Source organism: Melampsora larici-populina (assembly GCF_000204055.1).
Source record: "Melampsora larici-populina 98AG31 unplaced genomic scaffold MELLAscaffold_5, whole genome shotgun sequence".
Lineage (NCBI taxonomy): Eukaryota > Fungi > Basidiomycota > Pucciniomycetes > Pucciniales > Melampsoraceae > Melampsora > Melampsora laricis-populina.
In genome coordinates this window covers 1297240-1319411 of record NW_006768769.1, presented here as the reverse complement: position 1 = coordinate 1319411, position 22172 = coordinate 1297240, and the positions used below count along the sequence as shown (strand labels likewise).

At 39.6% G+C, this 22172-nt stretch overlaps 4 protein-coding genes across 4 annotated transcripts; 3 read left to right on the top strand and 1 right to left on the bottom strand.

Moving 5' to 3' along the window:
* Positions 1-6279: 6279 nt before the first annotated feature.
* Positions 6280-7451, bottom strand: MELLADRAFT_60272 (uncharacterized protein; the record flags this gene model as incomplete). The annotated part of the gene is made up of 2 exons (XM_007405930.1): positions 6280-6692; positions 7127-7451. 2 exons carry the CDS (start codon positions 7449-7451, stop codon positions 6280-6282), a joined length of 738 nt encoding a protein of 245 aa, XP_007405992.1.
* A 1157-nt stretch (positions 7452-8608) lies between these two features.
* MELLADRAFT_103155 (uncharacterized protein) lies at positions 8609-10843 on the top strand (the record flags this gene model as incomplete). The annotated part of the gene is made up of 1 exon (XM_007406148.1): positions 8609-10843. One exon carries the CDS (start codon positions 8609-8611, stop codon positions 10841-10843), a length of 2235 nt encoding a protein of 744 aa, XP_007406210.1.
* Positions 10844-12274: 1431 nt separating this feature from the next.
* On the top strand, positions 12275-14050 carry MELLADRAFT_33642 (uncharacterized protein; the record flags this gene model as incomplete). Its single annotated transcript, XM_007406149.1, has 5 exons — positions 12275-13023; positions 13108-13188; positions 13263-13476; positions 13561-13869; positions 13946-14050. The coding sequence occupies 5 exons, from the start codon at positions 12275-12277 to the stop codon at positions 14048-14050; spliced, it is 1458 nt and encodes a 485-aa protein (XP_007406211.1).
* Positions 14051-16575: 2525 nt separating this feature from the next.
* Positions 16576-18326, top strand: MELLADRAFT_60269 (uncharacterized protein; the record flags this gene model as incomplete). Its single annotated transcript, XM_007406150.1, has 4 exons — positions 16576-16789; positions 16887-16949; positions 17043-17105; positions 17194-18326. The coding sequence occupies 4 exons, from the start codon at positions 16576-16578 to the stop codon at positions 18324-18326; spliced, it is 1473 nt and encodes a 490-aa protein (XP_007406212.1).
* Between the last annotated feature and the right edge of the window lie 3846 nt (positions 18327-22172).

The window sequence follows — 22172 nt, the reverse complement described above, 5'->3', positions numbered from 1 at the left end:
TATGGAAGTGAGGCTCTTGTAGAGTCTCAACTCGTTGAGTAACCCGCGAAACTCTATCTGAGTCTTGCTTGCACTCGCTGGGCTCTTTTGTGTACGACATTCAATGTTCAATTTGGTTGCTTCGTTTATCCTCGCTTGCCTCCTTTCTTAACTACCCTGTATCCCGTACACCGTGCATGTATCTTGTCCCTTTTAACTCCGTCTTGTAAACTAAATTGGAACTTTAAATAAATTTGAAATTGGAAAGTGTGAAAACTTTAAATACTCGTCATCTCATCTGTTTATCTGTTTCTCCTGTCAATAAGCCATAGGAAATCTTTTGTGTCTTCCCTCTCCTTCTCGCTAAATTCTCGCAGATAACATTCGATTGCTTTTGACTTCCACCTGCCGACTTTCATGATCCCTTCTTTCTCCCAACCTAGATTGAGCCGTAAAGATGCTCCGCCTACTCTGAAGGAGTGCCCGGACCATACACCTTTTTTGACCCCGTGCTTTCCCCACACGTTATCCATGATCTTTGTGAATCGCATCCTCGTCAACGTATGTCTCTCCCCGTCCTCGAGATATGAGAATAGTATGTCTTTCTTTCCCCTCTTCGGGTGTTCAGCGGCGATCCACCTTTCTAGAGCCGCCACTGGGTCGAGGACTGACTGTTGCTCCGCTAACTTTATGACCTACACTTCTCCTGGTTTGGCGGTCTTCGCCTTCCATATCTTCAAAGAGGCGGACTTTCCTTTCCTTGATTCCTCTAGCTCTACGTCCTCCATCTTTATCGCACCTTCCTCTATCGTTTCTCTTAGCATCTCTCCTAACCTTGCCATTCCCCAGAATGCGCATAAGGCTATAGTCATCACTAAGTCGTGTGCCTTTGACTTTCCATTTAATTCCACTACCATTTCGAACAGCTTCTGTACCGTTACCGGCTTCTTCTTTTCCTTCCCGGTTATTTTCTTTCTTTCTTCGCTCCTCTCCGTCGATCTCAATAGCCAATCTATCAGTTGCTTGTCCATCTCCGGTTGCTTGTGGTGTTTCGCGATGTGCCAAGCCTTCAGCCCCGCTAAGTACTTCTCCACCGTCTTTTCTCGGACTTCCCTCATTGGTGCTGACTTCTTCTCTACTTCCGATGGTCCTGCCCAAACCACAAAACCGTACAAATCTTTCTCCGTCATGGGTTCCTTGTTGTTGAAAACTCTCCCTTCGCTTTCGATGTAGGATTTGAACTTGTTTACCGCGCTCGCGTAGCTCTTCTTAGTGCTGTCCGCCCACGCTCCGTTCACCAGGTGTTCCGTTACCGCCTTCCGCCAAGGTTCCCCATTTCCTATCGCGTTCTCGAAGGTCACGCGTTCTTTTTTCATACTCTTCCTGTGTTTCGTATTGTATGTAGGGCCTGAGGTGAGTGGGTATTGTCGGTTTCAGGAAGTAGGAGTCTTTCTTCGTTCCATGCTCACCTCTCGATAATAGGTCTGCGTTGTTATCCCCGGTTTTCACGTATCTTTCTTCCAGTTCGCAGCCGAGGTAAGTGATTCTTTTTTGTAACAGTTTCCACTCGTCGCTTACGCTTCGGTCTCTTGACTTCTGATTTCTGATAGCTGCTTCCGTTCCGGTGTTGTCGGTCAAAACAAGAAACCTTCTGCCTTTCGTTTCTAACAGGTTTCGAACCATCTCGACTCCCATCCTTACGGCCACCGTTTCAAGCCAGGCGATCCCTTGTTTCACTCCCCTTTCATCTATGTCACTCCAACCTGTTCTCACTTTTAACTGTGTCCAATGCTTTCCAACCATCACTCCTATTCCGAAACCCGTCGATGCGTCTCCTACCCAACCGATGTTCTCAATACCGTGCTTGGGTATTAACTTATGGTTTTCAAACTTTTTGAGTACGTCCTCCCACTCTATCAGGTCCTCTCCCACTTCCGTTGGTAAACATCTCAGTGCTAACTCGTTTTTCCATCCTGCTAGCATGCTGTATAGTCCGACGTTATAGCATTTCATCTGAGGTAACATGTATGTTACGTGGTCTAGGCGTCCCGTTAGCTTTTGTATCGACTTGTGAGTGTGTGCTCCCTTATTATCAATCGCCTCCCTAATCTGTACGAGTCTTTCTTGTCGTTTGTGCTCTGGGAGTCGAACTGATTTGTCCCTTCCGTTCCATATGAAACCGATGTACTTTTGCTCCGTTCCAAACTCAGTATTTCCCGTCGTTAGTTTTCACTCCCAATTCTGCGCTCGCCTTCACCACCTGATCCATTGTCACCGGGTTCTTCTCTCCCGCTCTCCGTATGAAGAGATTGTCGTCGACCCAGCGAAACACCCTCAAGAAGTTGAACTGTTTCTTCATGATGGCTCGCCACGCGTCCGCTGGGCCTCCGAAACTGCCGCATCCGGCTACGCCTCCGAAAGACACCCTTGTGTCTAATATGAACCTTCCTTCGGCTGTCCTTAACATCAAGTATCGCCACTGGTCGGGACTGGTTGGAATCTGCCGGTAGGCTTTTTCCCAGTCGAAAATCCCCAGCTCCAGGATTCCTCCTTCCTTACTGAAAAATGTCGCGACCGTTTGGAAATCGTCCCAACTTGTTTTGAAATCGTTTTTGTCTACATATGTGTTTACTGATGCTATGCCGTTGACTCTTTTTGGGTAAGATAGATTGTTTATTACTCTGGTTGACCTGTCGTTGTTCGTAACCATTCCCATGGGACTAGTCCGAAAAAACCCCAGCGTTGTAAGTACCTCGTTTTCTGTAAAGGGACCGCGCATCCTTCCTGACGCCAGCTCTTTCGATAACTTTTTCCGTATCTCCTCTTTGTCCTTCTCGCTGGTCGCATGATTATTTGGTGCGTAGAACTCCTTCTCCCCTATCCTGTGTTGAGGGATGCCTTGTGTGAAACCGTTTCTGAACCCTTGAAGTACGTATCCGTGTTCTTCCATCAGGTTTAGGGTACTCAGCATTTTTTCCCACATTTCGATCTTCATCTCGCATTTGACCTTCTTCGGCCAGCTCCTGTTCATGTGGTAACCGCCTTCCGGTAAGTTGTTCTCTAGTTCTGGCGGTGGCGACTTATAGACTTTTATGTTGCTTGACGTGTCTTCTAATCCTTCCTTTTCTGACTTGCGTGACATGAAAGTTGCGCCGTTGTGTTTAGCTTGTTGTTGGTCCTCCGCCTGGTCTCCCGCCTCTCTCGCGTCAGACGTCGTTGGCCCACATCCACTTGGCTTTCCGGCGTTTTGGGAAAAACGGCCTGGGTGGTCTCTCGCTCTTTCCTCTACTGTTTGTGCGTTGGTCTGGTCTCGTTCAATCCCGTGGGACTGGACGGCACTGGCAAAATGGAGCGATTCGTCGGGACTTTCAGAGCAAGGGCTGGGGAAAGGAATAGTTTTGGTATGTTATTTTACAATAGTTTATTCCTCCCTCTCTCTTTTCTCACAAACATGTGCATTGCTATTACAAAACAGTACGTTCTAGACTATCAACTTACTGTTTGTCCTGGTTGTCTGTGGACTTCTCTGCAGCACCTCCGTTTGGGGCGCTTGCGCCCCTTCCCTTCGCTTGCCACCCGTAACTTTTCCCCTTCCCGTTGTTTGCTGCGTTGAACACTTGGTTCGGGTTGGTCTTCTGTCCGGCGCCCCAAAAGTTATTCGTTTTCCTGAAGGCTTGGAAATTCGGGATGAAGTTCTCCTTTGGGCCTTGGTATCCCGTTGGCTTGCTGTAACCTGTTGTCCGAAGTGTTAGACACCCACTCTGTCAGTCAGTCGGCCCTCGTTCTTGGTTTATCGGGTGCGGTACTAACCTTGGTTTGATTTCCCGCCGTTATTGAAAGCGAAATTCCTTTTCGCGCTTGGCTTCGTTTTCCCGGTTGTCGGGTCTATGGACTCCTTCTCTCCTCCCGGAGCATAAGGGTTATCCGTGAACCTTCGATCTCCTAAGTTATCGGTTTCTTCTTTTGCTTCTCGCAGTATATCTTCGTGGAGATAGCCTGCATCTATCATCACCCTCTTCCCGTCCTTTTTCTTCACCACCATCACTACTAAGCGTACCTTCATACAATATCTCAGCGCAACCATCCAGGACTTGGTCGACTGTTTGATTTTTACTACGTTTTCTTTGTGTCTCCTGAACATCTTGGCTGCCATGGGTTTGTTGTAGTGCTCATCGAGGTACTTTATGAAAAGGTCCATTGTGTCGGTCCAGAAACCGTAAGTCATTAGGAGTTCCTCTGGGGGTGTCAATCCGGAGAAGGTTGCTGATGAGTCGTCCTCCTGCAGCTCTTTGATAGTCTTCGTTTTTTTCTTTCCAACCTGTCTGTGGTCGTTCTCAATCCAAGTTGGGTCGAAGATTGTTAGTTGCACGTATGCTTTCAGTTTGGAAGAAGAGGAGGATGTGGTGATCAATTTATGGGATCAATTAAAAAATTCACAATTACCAGTTTACCAGTTTATTAGCAGGATTCAGCAGGAAAGAAAATTCGAAATGGAGGTTTTTGATCAATTGAAGCTCTTGTAGGCTTATGTATTGGTCATTAGGTCAACATTACATTATTTTATTTCACATTATATATTAAGATCATTATAGTTTACTTACAAATTTATTACAAAAAGAAAGAAAGAAAAACATAAGAAAAATTCGAAATTATAGGTATAAAGGTTGGAAAATGGTTTTTAGGTTAGTAAAAATAAAGTTATGGGTATTATGAGGTTAGAATATGAAAGAACAACATTATATGATACTATGAAAATTTTAATCTTCAAGGTTGATAAGTAGAAACAGAAGTTATTAGGAAGAAAGCACTTTTTCGAAGTTGGTAAACAAGAGGTACACGTGTAGTTTGGTTGTGTAATAGTGGTAGTGATGGAATTTAAGGTTGCCAAGAGGATTTTCCGGGATTTTTAAGGCTATAGATGATGATGTAATATTACATGAGCAAGAAAGGCTTAGTAGTAGCTGTGAAAAGTGAAGAAAATGGAGGTTTTCAGCTAATTACATATGTCAAATGACGTCAGAATAGGTTGGTAGATGGCTCATTCAACGCAGAAGAGTGGATTACATAATGTACAAACTTTAAATCATTAGTAACGGAGGTGTGTGTAAAAAGTTATAAGGCAAATAAAGAATTGGTGTGAATCTCGAATTTACAGTCACAAGTCATATGTAACACTAAAAACCTTAACTTCACAACTCAATATCTTACTCATCACTCATCAGAAGTAGGTCATGTAGGTGTCAGAAATGATCAGTAACACGTGGACTACAAGATGCACTTTAGTAATCAAAAATTGGAGCACATCTGAAAAAATTCGTAATCTCAAAAAATTGGTTTTCAGCTAGTTTACAAGGAAAAAATCACCTGTATTCATCATAAGAAGTGCTGTACATCATATTATTGCGTCATTGATCACTTTTAGCTGTGAAAATTACATCATTTATTAGTAACAAAACCATTACATTGCGTCATCATAGGGTTTTTAGGGAATTTTGGGCGGATTTGATTGGTTTTGAGGCTGTTGACCATTGTAAAAGTTCTAGTACATTGTTATATATACTTTGAGAGGGTTTTGGGACTGTTGTTCCCTTTTTTTTTTCTTTATCATTTACGCCATTATTATTTTGTTTATCATCATAAACTTATTTTAATAGTACCTGTTCACTTAAATACGCCCTTTATTACAGTTATAAAGAGAAATTTACTTTAGTTTTATAGTCATAAAGACTTATTGGGAATAATATCAATCAGATATTGCTTATTTTTTTCAGTTATCAATTGGGAATAACACTATAGCAGTGTTGATAGTAATACAAAGTGTGCTTTTGAAGTTAAAATTACGTGTGAAGTTATATTTCTCTGGTGCCTTATCAGTACTCAATACAACAGAGCTCTTTCTGATTGTGTTGTTTTAGAAGAGCAGTCCTTAGACAACTTCTACTAGTCATTTTATTAGTAGATTATCCTCTTCCAGCTCTGTATAACCCTTGTTGGGTTATAAGTTCTACAACGTCGAAATACGGTGTCAATGGAAGAAGAAGGTTCCCTTCTATCGGTTTCCCTATCATGTAGGTGATGCCGTCTTCTGTTTCTGCACGCGAAACGTATGTCTGAAGGTTAGGTCTTGTACTCCAAACTCTGCTTCTGCGACGTCTCTACTGTTCTTAGGTCACTTACCGGATTCTTCCTCACCGTCCTGGTCTATGGTCCTCTTCTTTTTCTCTTTTGGTTTTGCGACCGTCTTTCCAGTCTCTGCCAGAAGGTTTCATATCTGTCAGTGACTTGCATCACGTCTGTTTCCTATCTGATGTTTGTTAGGGATGTCTTACCGGATTCGCTTCCGCTACTTGGCTCTGCCACTTTCCTCTTCTTTTCTTTTGTTTTCGGCGTGTCCGCCGTTTTTTCCTCCGCCTTTTCCTCTATCTCTACTTCGTCTTCGCTTTCGCTCTCTCCGCCTGCTACTAGCGACTCGGTCCTTGGGCGCTCTCTTGCTACTTCTGAAGGAGGCACCCGAGCTACGTTGGGGGTCCCGTTTGGGACGTTGTACCCAACACTGTTGGTGATCCGGTCTCTTTCTTCAGTCGTTGGGTAAGCTCCGCCATATACTGCGTTAAGTGCTTGTAGCATCTCGTCTGCACGGTTCACGTCTCCGAAGTAGTATTCGTGTTCTGTACGGCTCATCCACTTTGCCTTCTTTGTTTCGTGGTCGTCTTCTGTCAAGTACGTGTGAACGCAATTTTCACGAGTCAGCTTCTGTAGTCTTTCTCCTCATGGTATAACGTGGTGCGTTTTCTGGGACTGTAAGCGTTATTTCTCTGGACTTTTTCTTTATCATATAGATATTCCGTATTTGGGTTTGACTGATGTCTTTCTTTATCCGTCTTTTTGGAATCAATGCCTTTCCGGCTTCCTCTTCTTTTATCCTCATCTTCTTTGACTTTGTCCGTCTGACTGTCATCTTGTTTTTTTCTTTTTTTTCTTTTTCCTTTGATCATGGTATAGCCCACGTCTGCCTCAGTGTTGTGTGACTGGTGCACTTTCCTCTCCCGTAGGGTGGGTTTGTTTCTTCTCTTTTCGAGACTGATTTGGATTGGGAAATACAGAGAAACGGAAATGGGTTTCATTCCCAGGACGCTCTAAAGCTTACCTTCTTCCTCTTCTTCCGTGTTTCCTTTCTCCTTCTCTTCTCCCTTATTCCCGTTCGACCCGCTGCCTACGTTGGTTCCGTGAGGTTCCTCTAGTGCTGCCGATTGGTTTGTGATTGACGTGCTGGTCCCTGCTTGTGTCTGCGACTGCTCGGCCATCTCTAGTTGCTGGTTGTTTTCTTTTCCTTCTTCTCCGGTTTTCTTCTGGCTCCTTGTGGCCACTTTCGGTCCGGATGATTGTTTTTGAGCTTTTGTTATTTTGATCTTTGTCCCTGAAGCTATGATCTTCTCTTTTGATGCGTTTATTTCTTCGCTGAATGATGCCATCTTGTCTTCTTGTTAAGAGATATATATCTATATATATATAAAAAAACTATTTGAAGTGAATTTATAAAATTAAACTGAGATGGGATTGGTGATCAAAATAAAAAGTTCTGAGTTTCAATTTTTTGGTGCGGGGTGTGAAAATTTTCAAAGTTGAGACTTTTACTCGATCGAGTTCTCGATCTCGTACAGTTGTACAGGAACCTCACTTACTTAGAACTTTTGGTCATGGACCTAAGTCTTAAGTCGTGCCTTGGTTAAGACAACCAAAGAATCGACAATATACTAGTATATCACATTCGACTCATAATTCAAGATGGCAATCGGCAGATGAAGATCTCTCCTAGCACCTCGACAAAGCGTCTCACCTTGATACTCATGGATCGGACTCGTGTGATCATGACGATTGGGACTTGATTTGAATTCAAGGTGTGGACTCCGCATTTAAATCAAACCGTATCAGCCAAACAGAGAGACTTGTTTATGAATTAAATTAATGACCTACAATCTTGAACTTCAGTTTCACAGAATTCCTTTGAAGTTATACATGATGTATGTGATAAATAGGATTCAGGAATGGACGATAGTTTTAGAGTGGTAAACTGGCATGACGGGTGGATGTCAGATGAATGGTAGACTGAAGGGAAACTCCAAACATGACGTCAAAAGATGACCCAATGTGGATCTCAAGCTTCGATGACGCCTATGACGCTTCGATGATGATAGAAGTTGTTTGATTGGATAATAAATTCCTCTTTCGATGTCGATTTCACTCCTAAATAAATCCAAACTCGATTTCCTTTTTTCGTGTTTTGATTTGATGGAACTAATTTTAGAAATGTCGGTTCAAAGGTGATAAAAGAAGAGAGTCGAGACTTGACAAAATGAAACCGTACAAAAAAATCAGTTTCTAATACCAAGCCTATACCAAGTTGAACAATCTCCATCAAAATTAGTTTACGACCTGAAGTTTGTCTACAAGATACCATCTCGATTTCGATTTCCGCTCAACTCAACTCAAACTTCATCATTAAGACCTTCATCATCACCTTCGATTTCTATCCTATCTATTCTGTTTACATCATATCTTTCATCTTGATTCATATCTTTTATACATTTATATCTCACATAATTTTCAGACTCTTCATTCAACCCAAGCTATGTCTATCGGAAGTCCCATTACCACAAACTTCAATGAAAACAATTTATCGAAAGAATTTATCAATCAATTTCAACATCTTACAAATCAAACGACTTCAATTCAATCAAGATCCTCAAAACTCTTGAAATCTACTTCAATTTCAATACCAAGATATGATCAATCTGAATTACAATTATCAAAACAGATTCAATTTAGACCAGCACTCTTGACTTCAAACATACATAGATTCACTATCTCAGTCTTACCAATCTATGCTACAATATCTTATGAACTTGATAGATTAAGAAGTTGGAAAGATCCAATTCGTACTGGGATTTGGGCTACCATCTATACGATTCTTTGGTCCTATCGTTTAACGTTTTTTGGTTTTCTATCAATTGTGTTATGTTTCACGATTTCACCCAATCAAACTTATTCAATTTTATTTCCTACAACGACTGATACTCAAACGACTTCTACGACAACCTCTACGACCTCTACGCCTACTTTGATTGATTCAAAAGATGATTTACATGAAACGTTACCTTTCGAGATACCAACTGACGATTTTATAATTGAAACTGATGAAATTAAATTAGAAAATTTTGAAGAATCACAAAGTGAAGAGTCCATAAATTTACCTAATATCTTAATCACCGAGTCAAATACCACTCCAATCAAAACCAAGGATGATGAAATCCATTCAATTTCAAGTTTAGAATCAAATCTTCCACCTAGTTCAATCAAATCATCGGATTTATCAATAGACCAAAGTTTCAACTCAGCTAAATCTGTGATCACTAGTTCTACTTCTATCAAATCTAATCAAACAAGTCCTGATTCCATCAAATCAAAAACCCCTAGTTCCAATTCAACCAAATCTAAAACACCCAGTTCTAAATCCACCAAATCCACCAAACCCTCATCAACATCAACTCAATCTTCCTTCTTACCCACAAAATATAGGACACACGTAGAGAAGTATGGTGGTGGTGTTCAAAACATTGCGGCAGCATTATCAGATGGACATGAAAGATTTTTAAACTTATTCAAAGGAAAATATGTTAAACCGACCACCAGAGCTACCGAACCTGAAGAACTTTGGATCTCACCTAACATTAGATTAAGTTTGATCATTACAATCATTTTGATGGTATCATATTTTGTTCCGACTGAAATTATTCTACGTAGTATAAGTTTGATAATTGGTATTATTTTATTTGTGATTGAACCTTTGGAGAAACGATATGAATGGATTTCATCAATTTTAGATCCAGAACAAGGAATTTTGAAAGATGTACCTACTGATAGAGCATGGGTTTTATATGAATTAAGACAAATCAAAAACAAACAGGGTTTGAAAGGTTTATATAGAGTTTTAAGTGTTTTGGATGAAGAATGTCATGCGGTTAAAGCAGAAGAAATTAAAACTGAAGATGTAGTGAATTTGAATGAAACCTCAATAACTTTAGAAACCACTAGTTTGAAATCGACTCCAACTCATTTATCTAACTCTTCTACTTCTACCAAATCAAGTAAAAGGATCAAATTGGTGAATACGAGTCGAAAGTTTACAAAGTTTTTAGAAATCGGAAACGATTTATTAAATTTAGAAAAACCTATTAAACTAGATAATTATATCAATACGATTCTACAACCTACCAATTCATCAATTTATTTAAATTTAAAGACTAAATTGAAAAAACAAACCAATACGATCGAATCGAATCTATCAAATTTAATTTTAAGAGAAGCTAAAGAAATCAAAGAGGTCAAAGAGGTTAAGGAGGAAAAGGAAAAGGAAGAAGAAGAAGAAATGATTAGGTTTGGTTGTTGTTTCAAAAGATTACCCGGAGAATTAAAAGTATATGAAGAGTTTATTAGATTCGATTCAGGTTTTAATTTCTTAAACAAATCATTAAACAAATCGAATTCACCTATCAATCCAAGTTCTTCTATGAATTCAAATCATTCTAATATAAATGATAGTCATCAAATTCAAATTAATTTCAATCAAATCGTTTCAATTAAAAAATCATCTGGAATTGGTATTACAGGAATTTGGGGATCAATAGATGGAATCGAAATCGAAGTTGAAATCGAATCTCAACAAGGTTTGATAGTTAATGAAGTTTATAAGTTTTGGAATTTGAATCAAAGAGATTTATGTTTTATATTTTTAATGGTTTTAAGAGAATGGAAAGAATCATCAACTAGATTTGGATTAAATTCATCTGGTTGGATTTCTATTTGAAATAGAAACCTTTTTTCCTTTTGTATCGTTTTTTTTTCCTTTTTTGTTTTGTTGATGATGGTGTTTTACTTGTGTATTAAAGAAGATCTTGTTGGTTGTTTTTTTGTATATTATTTTAAATGTTGTTGTTAATGTTTTTTTCTTTGAATATATAATCATAAAACTAAAAAGTCCCAAAAAATAAACGTTTGAATAGAAAATCGTTCAAGCTGCTGTGTTCTTTCTTCAGATATGTCTGGGAGTATTATCCTTTAAGTAAAGAGTAAACATGTGGATACATAGTGGTAAAAACATTGGAAACCTGTTAAGGAAAAAGGGGGAATCTGACATTTCCTATGGAAAGTACACTTTTATGTCACAAATGGCAAATACAATCATAGTATTACTTTCTATGAATTTTTGTCCTAGCTAGTGTTCTTTTTTGTCATCTTGATATCTATTCCCTATGTTTCAATGAGCTCAGATCATTTACAAAATGCATCAATTCATCAGTATGACAATTCCCATGATATGTGTGCCATTCCAATCATTTGATTTCATATTAATTCATAGCCTTACAAACCTCACTGCCAGATAGATTCTCTTGGAGATTTGTTACAAGGAATTCCTGCCTATTTACAAGGTTAGATGTATTAACATTTCAAGACCCAGTGAAGATATCAACTTTGAATATTTGGAAGTGCTTATGTCCATTATTTCAGATTTTGTAGTAATAATCTAGCCCGTAAGTGTAAACCTCATATGGTCTCATAGGCTTCTCCTAGACTAATTTGAAACTTGCTGACAGCATTTTTAGAAGATGTTGAGCTCATTTTGAATGAAGTGATCTTCATTTGGCATGTGCAAGTGCAAGCAAACATGAGGATCTGTGCCAGTGGGAAAAGGTTCTTCAATAAAAATAAACTATTCTGAGGCCAGATGAAAAAAATCAAACAAACTCATTCAAAAGTGAGGACAGATCTGTGAGCTCTGTCTCTTGAATTCAACTGGCTGGCATAGGCTGGGATTGGTCTGCAATAGCTGAGTCAGTCATCTCATATTTTGGGGTTCATACAGTTACAGATCAGCGAGACGGATCAGTTGATATGTAAACAAATGATGATGTAATCTGAAATTTTAGGGACCCCATTTACAACATCGACCTTGTTGACCTTCTTTACCAAGAATCCTGGAGTTGTCTACATAACTATCTAGTTTGTGAGTCTCAAGTGTTCCACAATATCCTATCTTATCATTTCAAAAAGAATGTCATTCTTAAAACCTTTGATTTCGAAAAACTTGACCATCAAATCCACTTCGATCATCAATACTAGATCAATCACTTCAATTTCAAAATCTATAATACCTTCAATTCACAATCAGAAATCGATTCGATCAAGTTCAAATCCGATTTGTATTCCCAAACGTTACTTTACTGAAACGAAATCAAAAATGTCAATTCATACTGGAGGAGAAGACGCAACTAGACCAGCACCCGATCAAGTTTTGATAGATATAGCAGAATATGTTCATTCGCCTAAATTCGATAACCATGATTTAGCATATGAAACTGCAAGATTATGTTTAATTGATACCTTGGGATGTGGATTAGAAGCTTTGAGGTTTCCAGAATGTGCTAGACTTTTAGGACCAGTAGTTGAAGGTACGATGGTTCCAAATGGGACTCGAGTACCTGGAACCAACTATGAGTTAGATCCGATTCGTGGTGCATTCAATATTGGAACGATGATTCGTTGGTTAGATTATAATGATTGTTTCTTGGCTGCTGAATGGGGTCATCCTTCAGATAACCTTGGATCGATCTTAGCTGTAGCAGATTGGTTAAGTAGAAGTTCAAAATCAAAACCATTAAAGATGAAAGAAGTCTTAACTTGTATGATTCAAGCTCATGAAATCCAAGGTGGATTAGCCTTAGAAAACTCTTTTAACCGAGTTGGATTAGATCATGTGGTTTTAGTTAAAGTAGCAAGTGCAGCTATCGTTAGTAAATTATTAGGATTTACAAAACAACAAACTATTGATGTGATCAGTCAAGCTTTTGTTGATGGTCAAAGTTTAAGAACTTATCGTCATGCTCCTAATACTGGATCTAGAAAATCTTGGGCCGCTGGTGATGCTTGTAGTCGAGCTGTAAATCTTGCTCTTTTAGTTCAAAAGGGTGAGATGGGTTATCCTACTGTGTACGTCTGACCACCCTCCTTTGGGTATCATGTTCGAGCCTTCCTTTTTCATTGATCCACAACTGATTGATTTTGTATCTTTAGATTGTCTGCTAAGACTTGGGGTTTCTATGACGTCTTGTTTGGTAAAAAGCCATTCAAATTTCAAAGACCTTATACATCATAGTGAGTTGAACTCTTGTTGATGATCTTCAGCTCTTTAAGTAGTGTTGTCTAATGATTTGACTTTAACATTTTAGTATCATGGAGAATGTGTTATTCAAAATCTCATATCCAGCTGAATTTCATGCACAAACTGCAGTAGAATGTGCTCATATTCTTCATAATAAGTTAAAAGAGATGGGTAAAAGTTCAGATGATATCGAATCTGTTACTATTCGAACTCAAGAAGCTGCGATCAGAATTATCGATAAACAAGGTCCGCTTCATAACTTTGCTGATCGAGATCATACTGTGAGTAAACTTGTTCTTTTGAATAGATAAATCGAAAACCAGATCCAGAGCTAATTGAGTTCCGTATTGATTGATTACATAAAGATTCAATATATGGTCGCCATCCCATTGATCTTTGGTAGATTAACTACCGAAGATTACACAGATGCGATTGCCAAAGATCCACGTATAGATCCATTACGAGCTAAGATCAATTGTATTGAAGATAAAAGGTTCAGTGTAGAATATCATGAACCAGATCAAAGATCGATTGGAAATGCGATTAAGATCAAACTTAAGGATGGTACTGAACTTGATGAAATCGAAATCGAATATCCTGTTGGACATAAAAGACGTAGAAGTGAAGGAAAACCTTTACTTGAAGCTAAATTCAAGAGACATGCTGAAGCTCACGTAAGTTTATATTTACTGAAATGGGGTTTTTTCCCTCAAGAACTGATTTTTGAGGGTTTATTTTGGTGTTCTTTAGTATTCTAAGGAACAACTTGGAAAGATCTTAGATGTGGTTAATGATCAAAAGAAATTGGAGTCTATGGATGTTCATAGTTTTATGGATTTATGGGTTAAGAAATAAATGTTTTCATCCTTTGATTTCCTTCAATGCAGAAAAGATTGATTTTTCATAAGTGAGTTTTCCATTTGTTCTTTTAAAATCAGAAGCAAAGTTTAATCAAAAGGAAACATCTGCTTTCCAGGGCGATTTTTTTTTCTTTCTCAATCGTTTATAGATATGCACAAAGCAAAAAGTTTGTTTCTTGCAGCTTGTTGTCTTCAACAGAGAAAAAAAGTGTTTTTGAAAGTATTGCAAAGTTTTTTGTTTGTTTGGCTTGAGATGGTTCATGCATTTAAAGAACAAAAAGATATGTACAGAGTTTCTGTTTTTGACAAGTTTGTAAGAATGCTACAAGTGCCTCAAAGTGTGAAATCCTGACGTAGATAAGTTTCTTGAACTGATAGGTGTGCCTTTGATTTGAAGTATTACATGGTTTTTTTGTGAAAAGATTTTATAAAAACAAAGCAGAAAAAGAAGATCTTTGGAGAAGTTTGTTTATGCAAAGTTTGTATGATGAGTATGGTTAATGTCATCAAAGACTGGGAGGTTGGTCAAAAGGCTCAAAAGAACACTCCACCCTCAACTTCTTTCTGTCTTCCTTGTCCTTCTAATCCATCCAGAGCTTGACAGCTGTAGTTTTGATCAAACTTTTCAAACTTTATGGAAGTGTTTTTTACATCATTTATCTTTGAAGAACAAGGCTTCATGGTAAAACTATGTTGTGTAAAAAGGTTTTTGCAGCAAGCAGAATTGATTCCAAAACATTTTGATGCAGCTGATTTGACAATGATTGGTTTTTATTGAAAAGTACATCATGGTGCATAATTTGGGTTTCTTCTAGACCAAGTTTTGTTTCTCTGCTAATTTTGAGAATGCAAATACTACAAAACCTATAAGAACATTTTTTCACTGGCAATGCAATTTTTTGAAAAAAGGAATCAACCATTCTCAAATCTGTTGTATGCTTTAGCTATCTTAGTCACAAGTGTTAAACTTATTAAGATTCATCTGTGTTTCACAAATCAGCAGAGAAGCATAATTCAGGTTTTGCCGCAGGATGAACAGATCTTGAGGAAAAGGTCTTTGTTGTGACAGATTTATGAACAAGTGATCATCATAGCTCATCAAACTAAAGTGTTGGGAAGTCTTTAGCTCTTGTATCAAAGGTATCTTGTACTTCATAGCTTCTTCACAGAATCTCAGACAACATGCCCTAAGCTTGCAGACAAACTATTACACCAACCTGCTCCAAGAGGAGGAGTTTTGCAGCCTGTCATAACTTTCTACCAATCAACAGCAGGTTTTCAAAAAAAATGCCACAGATGTGCCAAACTTAACTAAGTCCCACGTAGACTTGAGCAAGTCCCTGAGCTGTACCAGCTCACTCAAACACACGGGGGACTTAGTTAAGTTTGCAGATGTGCAGACTTTTTTGTTGACTTTATCACCCAAGTTTTGAATTGAAAAACTTGAGCAAGCTGATCTTTTGAAAAATATTCTATAAACATTCTCTTGAAAGTCACTGTTTTTTTCCTTTTGGTGGGGTTGAACTTGAAGTGAGATAAAAGTGACATTGAGTTTGTTGTGAAGTCCAATGGAACTGATCATTCAAATTGTGTATCTTTTTTGTCTAATTGAGTATCACTTCAATTCTCTTCACTTTCTTTTAATCTTTTGGTCAATTTGTATCCTTTGCTCATTGCAATCTCCAAGGCAGAAGATATGCTTGCATCCAACACGTTTTTGTACAGCTGTTGTGAGAACTAATGGTAACTTTTTTTTATTTTGTGTTGTGTCGAGATTTAATTCAAAACTGGAAAAAACTAGAAAAAACTCGTTTTTGACCATGAGTACCGTGAGATAGTAGTTTTCCGCAGGAGGCACGACGAAGGTGGGCGGTGTCCACGTTTACGTGTAGCGCATTCTACATGTGCCTCGGCGGAACTCGTCAGAAATTGAAAAGGTGTATTCAAATCCAAAGGGTCTTGGTTCTTGATTTGGTATAAAGGAAAGAAGATGGCATGGCGATTCCCTATCCCTAACCAGTAAGGGTCCTAACATTTCAATTAAAGAAAAAAGTATGATCCTTCCACGAACCTATCTGAAAGAGTTCATAACGAGGCCACAGATGAGGTATTAGGATTTGTCCCCTCATCCTTATATCCTCTTGATTTCTTTTGTCAATCAATTTTTCTATCTTCGATAAAGTTCTTCTGAAAGGCTCCAACAAGTGTTTTTGCTCAAACACCAACAATTGCCCATACCGTTCACCTTTGAGAACTATTTTGAAGACTTTATCGAAATATTTTTGTGGGTTGTGTGTTGTTTACAGATAAAAGCCTTTTCACAGAAACCAATTTTTGTCTTTTACCGTTTTTTCCTTTTTCACCTTTCCTCAAGTCTTTTTCCTGTCCCCTTTTTTACAAAAGTTCACATACTTCCTTTTTCAATTTAAAAATTTCATAACCGGATTACTCTATACACTTTGTATAAATCCCTTCGCTGAAACCCTTGGCCATCAAAGAAAACAGAGCAAATTAGAAAAGATGTCAACCAACAACATCGGAGACACAGCATCACGACTAAACGCCCTAAACGCAACCAGTGGAAATTTAGCAGAGCCATCCAATGCTACCACAGGCGGACCCAGTGCACAAGTGGGGAATTCGAACCACGTAGCACTCAACAGGGAAAGGGGGATTCCAGCCCCGTTGTACAATAAGCAATCTCTAATCTCCAGCTATCTCACCAGAGAAAAAGGTACGAAAGCATTTTCTTGCATACCTATTCAGAAAGCGAAATCGCTTAAAAAGGTTTACTCAAATGAACATAAAGCTGACTAAAATATGTCCATTAGATAGTTCAGGGCAACCGGGCGAACAAGGGTTAAACAATAATCCCAACAAGCAAATCAACAACAGTAAGCGAAAACTCTTTTTCTAAGCAAAGGTTTGAACTGTGCCATAACCCAAACTGACAAAGCAACTACCAATCAATCATCCTCCCTGCTCAGACCCAACACAAAGCAAGGGAAATGCAACCGAGTCAGGCACTATTACCCAAAAGAATGGAAATGGTAAGCAGCGTTAACCACCGTTAAATGAAAGACCAATCTTCGTATTAACCAAAGTTTTCCAAAATAATTACCTTCTGACATGTCATAGACCCCAAGCAAAGCCAAAACAACGGTGAAAGCTCAAAGAACCCACCGAGCAATGCGGCTGAAAAAGGGAATACCAAGCATACCCAAGACGCCATAACCATCGATGATTGCTTATCAACAACCGAGAACAGGTACATTGAAGAATTCGGTGGGACAACCATCCTTCCGAAGATCAAAAAGACAAACCCCGCTATGGGCGAGGAAGAAAGGAAAAAGTTGTTACACGAATACCAAATCAGACTGGCTGAACACAACTTACTACTCAAAGAATCAGCAAAGTTAGCTGGAATCCCACTCGTAGACCCCTCCTCAACCATTATTGAAGATGGCTCAACTTCCCTACCTAACGGTTCCTTCGAAGAAGGAGGCTTGTCTTTCGATTTCGGAAAAGCACCTGACGCTAGCTCTTTAGGCCTTCCTTTGTACTTCCACAAAAATATGCAAGTTCTTCAAGGATCTCTACCGCTAACAATCTTCAACAAAGATTGGCAACAAGCGGCATCAGATAATCATACGGATTACAAAAAGAATGATAAAGAAGTGGAAAAGTACAGAGGTCATCCTTACCCCGGAGAGTGGTCCCAATCCCGGTTCAAATGGAATGAAAACTTCGATAATCTAGTTGAGACCTGCAGAAAAGTATATAAATATGCTAAATTTGCCAACGCCCTAGAAGTCCACAAAAGGAACGTCATTAGGATCTTCAAAGACCAACGATCATGGGTCATCGCATTCCGTTATGATCTGACCATAAGGAAAGCAACGTTTGCAGTTCGAAACCCTACAGATAAAATTCCTAACCCAGCTTTAGAACCATCTGGCCTCGTCGATGAAGTCTACTATTCCGCAAGAGCTCAAGGAGACCTGAACTCAGACGATAACCCTTACCGGAAAGGAGGCCCCAAATTTGGCAGAAACCCTTACGCAGACACCACGACTGACCTAAACCCTACCCAGTCTAACCACTACGTTTCTGTAGCTGGCCCCTCTAGGCAAAACAATACCGGAAGAAACCAAGCCAAGAATCAAGGACCTTATGGAAACTACAGAGGAAAGAACTTTAACCCAAGCTACAAAAGGCCAGATGGGACGAAGTTAGACGGGCTGAAAGGAAAAGGGAAGGAGAGAAGGTAGGTTTAATCTTACAAACTTCTCTAAAAAGGCCCCAAAACATGTCTAGTCTTTTCTTGTCCCAAAGACCTTCCCGTGTTATGTTTCTTCTTTGAATGATTTGCTATGAATTTCATCAAATCCATGAGCATGTATTGAGGCTTATAGAAATGTTTTTCCTCCTCTTGTGTACTCTTTTGTATGTCACTCATTTCTGTTGTACAAAACCAAAATGAAATGGTCACGCTATGTTTTCAACCAAAAAGTTACAATCGCTCCAATTCTGAAAGCTCTTACATATCATCTGAAGACTCCTTCGTCCTATCCATGAGTTCTTCAACACCAAAAGACAATGGCATAAGATACCTATCAGAAGAGTTATGGCCAACGTCGGTATCCTGCGAAATGAATATCCCCGAATGGGAAAAAGCTTCGAAGGCAGCAGGAATTCTCGATGAATATGCTGATGTTATATACGGTTTTACCCACGGTTTCGACCAGGGGATTCCATACCACGTATTTGACAACTGTAAATGGTATACACCACCGAATCACGCGTCAGCTTCACTAGCCGAAGAGAAGATAGTGAAAAGCATGGAGAAAGAAAAAACCTTAGGACGCATCTTTGGACCCTTTACCCACGAAGAAGTCTACAACAGATGTGGGTTCTTCCGCACAAATCCGATGGGAGTGGTGGTAAACGGTGATGGTTCTATTAGACCCATCAACGATTTATCCTTCCCGCGTAACAACCCACACATACCATCTGTCAATTCCTTTGCCAACGCTGAAGATTTCAAAACAACATGGGATGATTTTGCAACGGTATCTCAGTACTTCAGAAAAATCACTGTCCCCTTTCTTATGACCATTTTCGACTGGAAAAAGGCATATCGCCAAATACCAACCATGCTATACCAGAGACAATACATGATGATCTTGGCTCCGGACGGAAGCATTTACTATGATAGCCGGATTGGTTTTGGAGGAGTTGGAGGCTGTGGATCATTTGGAAGGCCAGAAGACGGCTGGAAATTAATCATCAAGAATGAATTCGACCTCATGGAAATTTTCCGCTGGGTCGATGATGCCCTTTTTATAAAGGAAATGAATTCGACAGTCCAAATGAAAGAGGTGGTTGAGAGGAGCCTTGAACTCGGGGTAATCACAAACGAAGACAAAATATCAGATTTTAAAGAGGAACAAAAATTCATTGGTTTTATATGGAATGGAGTCGATAAAACAGTTAGACTCCCATCTGCGAAACTAGAGCAACGGAGAAACCAAGTCGATGAAGCCCTTGAAATCGACAGAAGGTTCTCTTTTGACGACGTTGAAGTCTTGACTGGTCGACTAACACACGTTTCTTTGATCCTTCCTCAGATGAAATGCAACCTAACGTCACTTTACAGGTGGATGAAAAGTTGGGTACACAGGTTCGCGACTCAATCCCTTCCAGTAGATGCGAGAAAAGACCTCGAAGAATGGAAATGGATTTTATCTATCTTCAGACAAACCAGACTCATTAGATTTTCGGATCCTATTGACATGGGTTGGGTAGGAGATGCATCTCCAAGTTATGGAGTCGGGGTATTGATAGGCGGTAAGGAGTGGTTCCAATTGAAGCTTAAGTCAGGTTGGCAGAACTCAGGCGAAACCCCAAGAGGAATAGCATGGCTTGAAACAGCTGCTATCCGAATAGGCCTTAATCACATCATATCAACAAGGACTTGCGGAGGGAAGACCTTAATAGTATGGACTGATAATACTACAAGCGAGAATGTGGTCAAAAACAGGAAATCAAAAGACATTGAGGTCAACACGGAATGGAAGAAAATCCAAAATCTTCTGATCAAAAATCAAATGGACCTAGTCGCCAAAAGAGTGATATCAAAAAGAAATATGGCAGATGACATATCAAGGGGAGAAGTTAAGGAACATGACAAGGACGAAAAGTATCGAGTCATGACCTCTATTCCGATGGACTTGGTAGATTGTTTTTCCCAAAACATAAAAGTCGGGGAAGAATTTGATGACCTCAGCTCACAGTTCCCCGGCCTGGTGTGTGACTGAGCAGGGAAGCGTATCGGAGGAAAAGTTTTTTGTACATGTCTTCTAACAAGTCAGAAAGTTTTTAGCCCCCTTTGCAATTTAAAAACTTTTTGAGACCAATTGACTCTAGCGTAGAAAGACGAGTCCCAAGTGTGAGAAGGTCACGAAACAAGTGAGAGTTTATGTTCAATTGAAACCCAAGACTTGAGAGATAACCCGCGTCGTGAAGATGCAACAGATAAAAGGGTTTTTACTTAAGAAAAGTTCAGATGCCCACAAGTATCCCAGATAAACTCATTGATTTGAAACTCCACCTTACTTAAGACCAAGATTCCACAATTTGGAGATTAGTGAGTTAAGATGTCAAGCTATCTACATCACGAGATAACTCTGACAAAATCGTTTCTTTCCCACAGTCATAAGAAATGAGTTCGACAATAATTGAACTCGGCAAGATAAAACACTTTGTCAGTAGAGGTGACGGTCAAATCAGCTACACCAAGAGACAACGACACATTATTCTCAGGTGGAAATGGAATACACTGGTCAGCTATAACGGGGCAGTAAGAAAATTTCTGAAGTTCTCCAAAGAAGAAGGCATGAGACTTTTCAGCCTTCCAGCAACATCAGATGAGGTATACGACTTCTGTACTTGGTCAGGTAGACACCAAGACGGACCGAAAAAGGAAGACATTCTCTCAGGAACGCTACAAAAGTACATATACGGTTTAAAGGCTTGGCACTTGTACCACAGTGTAGACTTCCCAAAAGTCAATGATTCAATGATAGAAGCCATGTTGATTGCAAGTAAAAAGATAGATTGTGAATTACCCAAGGGACAAGGCAAGAAACCAATTCATTTGAAACACATGGTACAATTAGTAACAGAACTATCACAAGGCGGACCGAAAGAAATCACGATAATGGATACAGTTTTAGTAGCCTTCTGGAGCTTGGCAAGACTAGGTGAGGTAGCTGGTGATAAACACAAGACGGCGGACATTGTGAAGAGAGCAGACGTGACGATAATGGCGGTAGATAGGACGGAAGAAGGTTTCATTTATCTGAAAGGAGCAAAAACAGCCAAGGCGGGTGAAACTCAAGTTCTTCAATTAAAGAAATTGAATAACATATTATGCCCAGTTGCAGCCTTGAAGAGGCGGATAGCACAGACAAGAGGAGACAACGATGTAATCTTCAGCTATGTTGATAAAGGATTACGCATACACTTATCAAAAACGATGATCATCACGAGCTGCCAAAGAGTTTGGGAATTGGCCGGTTTCGAAGGTTTAACAGGCCATTCCTTTAGGGTAGGAGGAGCGTCTTTAAGAGCAGCTTTAGGAGTGCCGATTGACAAAATATGTAGCATAGGAAGGTGGAAATCGGATCCATACAAACTTTATATCAAACCGTACTCACCAAGAGAGTTATTAGATAGTAAAGAATTGTTGAATGAGTTAAATAAACATCCGTTAGATGCATAAAGATACACAAGCCTAAAAGAATTGGGTTTTCGGTTTCATAGGCTCAGGCTTTCAGACTTGAGAGTAGGGTATAATAAAGGATCCCAATATTTCTCGCCCCCTCGGCAAGTATCCGTAGCCCCCTTGATTTGGGGCATTACCCGAGGAACCCGACAAAACCCGAGGGACTCCAGCCAAATTCTTGGTGAGCCGGACCGCAAGGGCGATTAGGGGCTACCACCCTCACGAGAAACCACTACCATTCGCCCCTATTGTCCTACGCTGAGCCCCCTTTTGTCTAATGCGGCGCAAAAGACCCAACATCGCCTCATCCATACCGAGCGTGGGATAT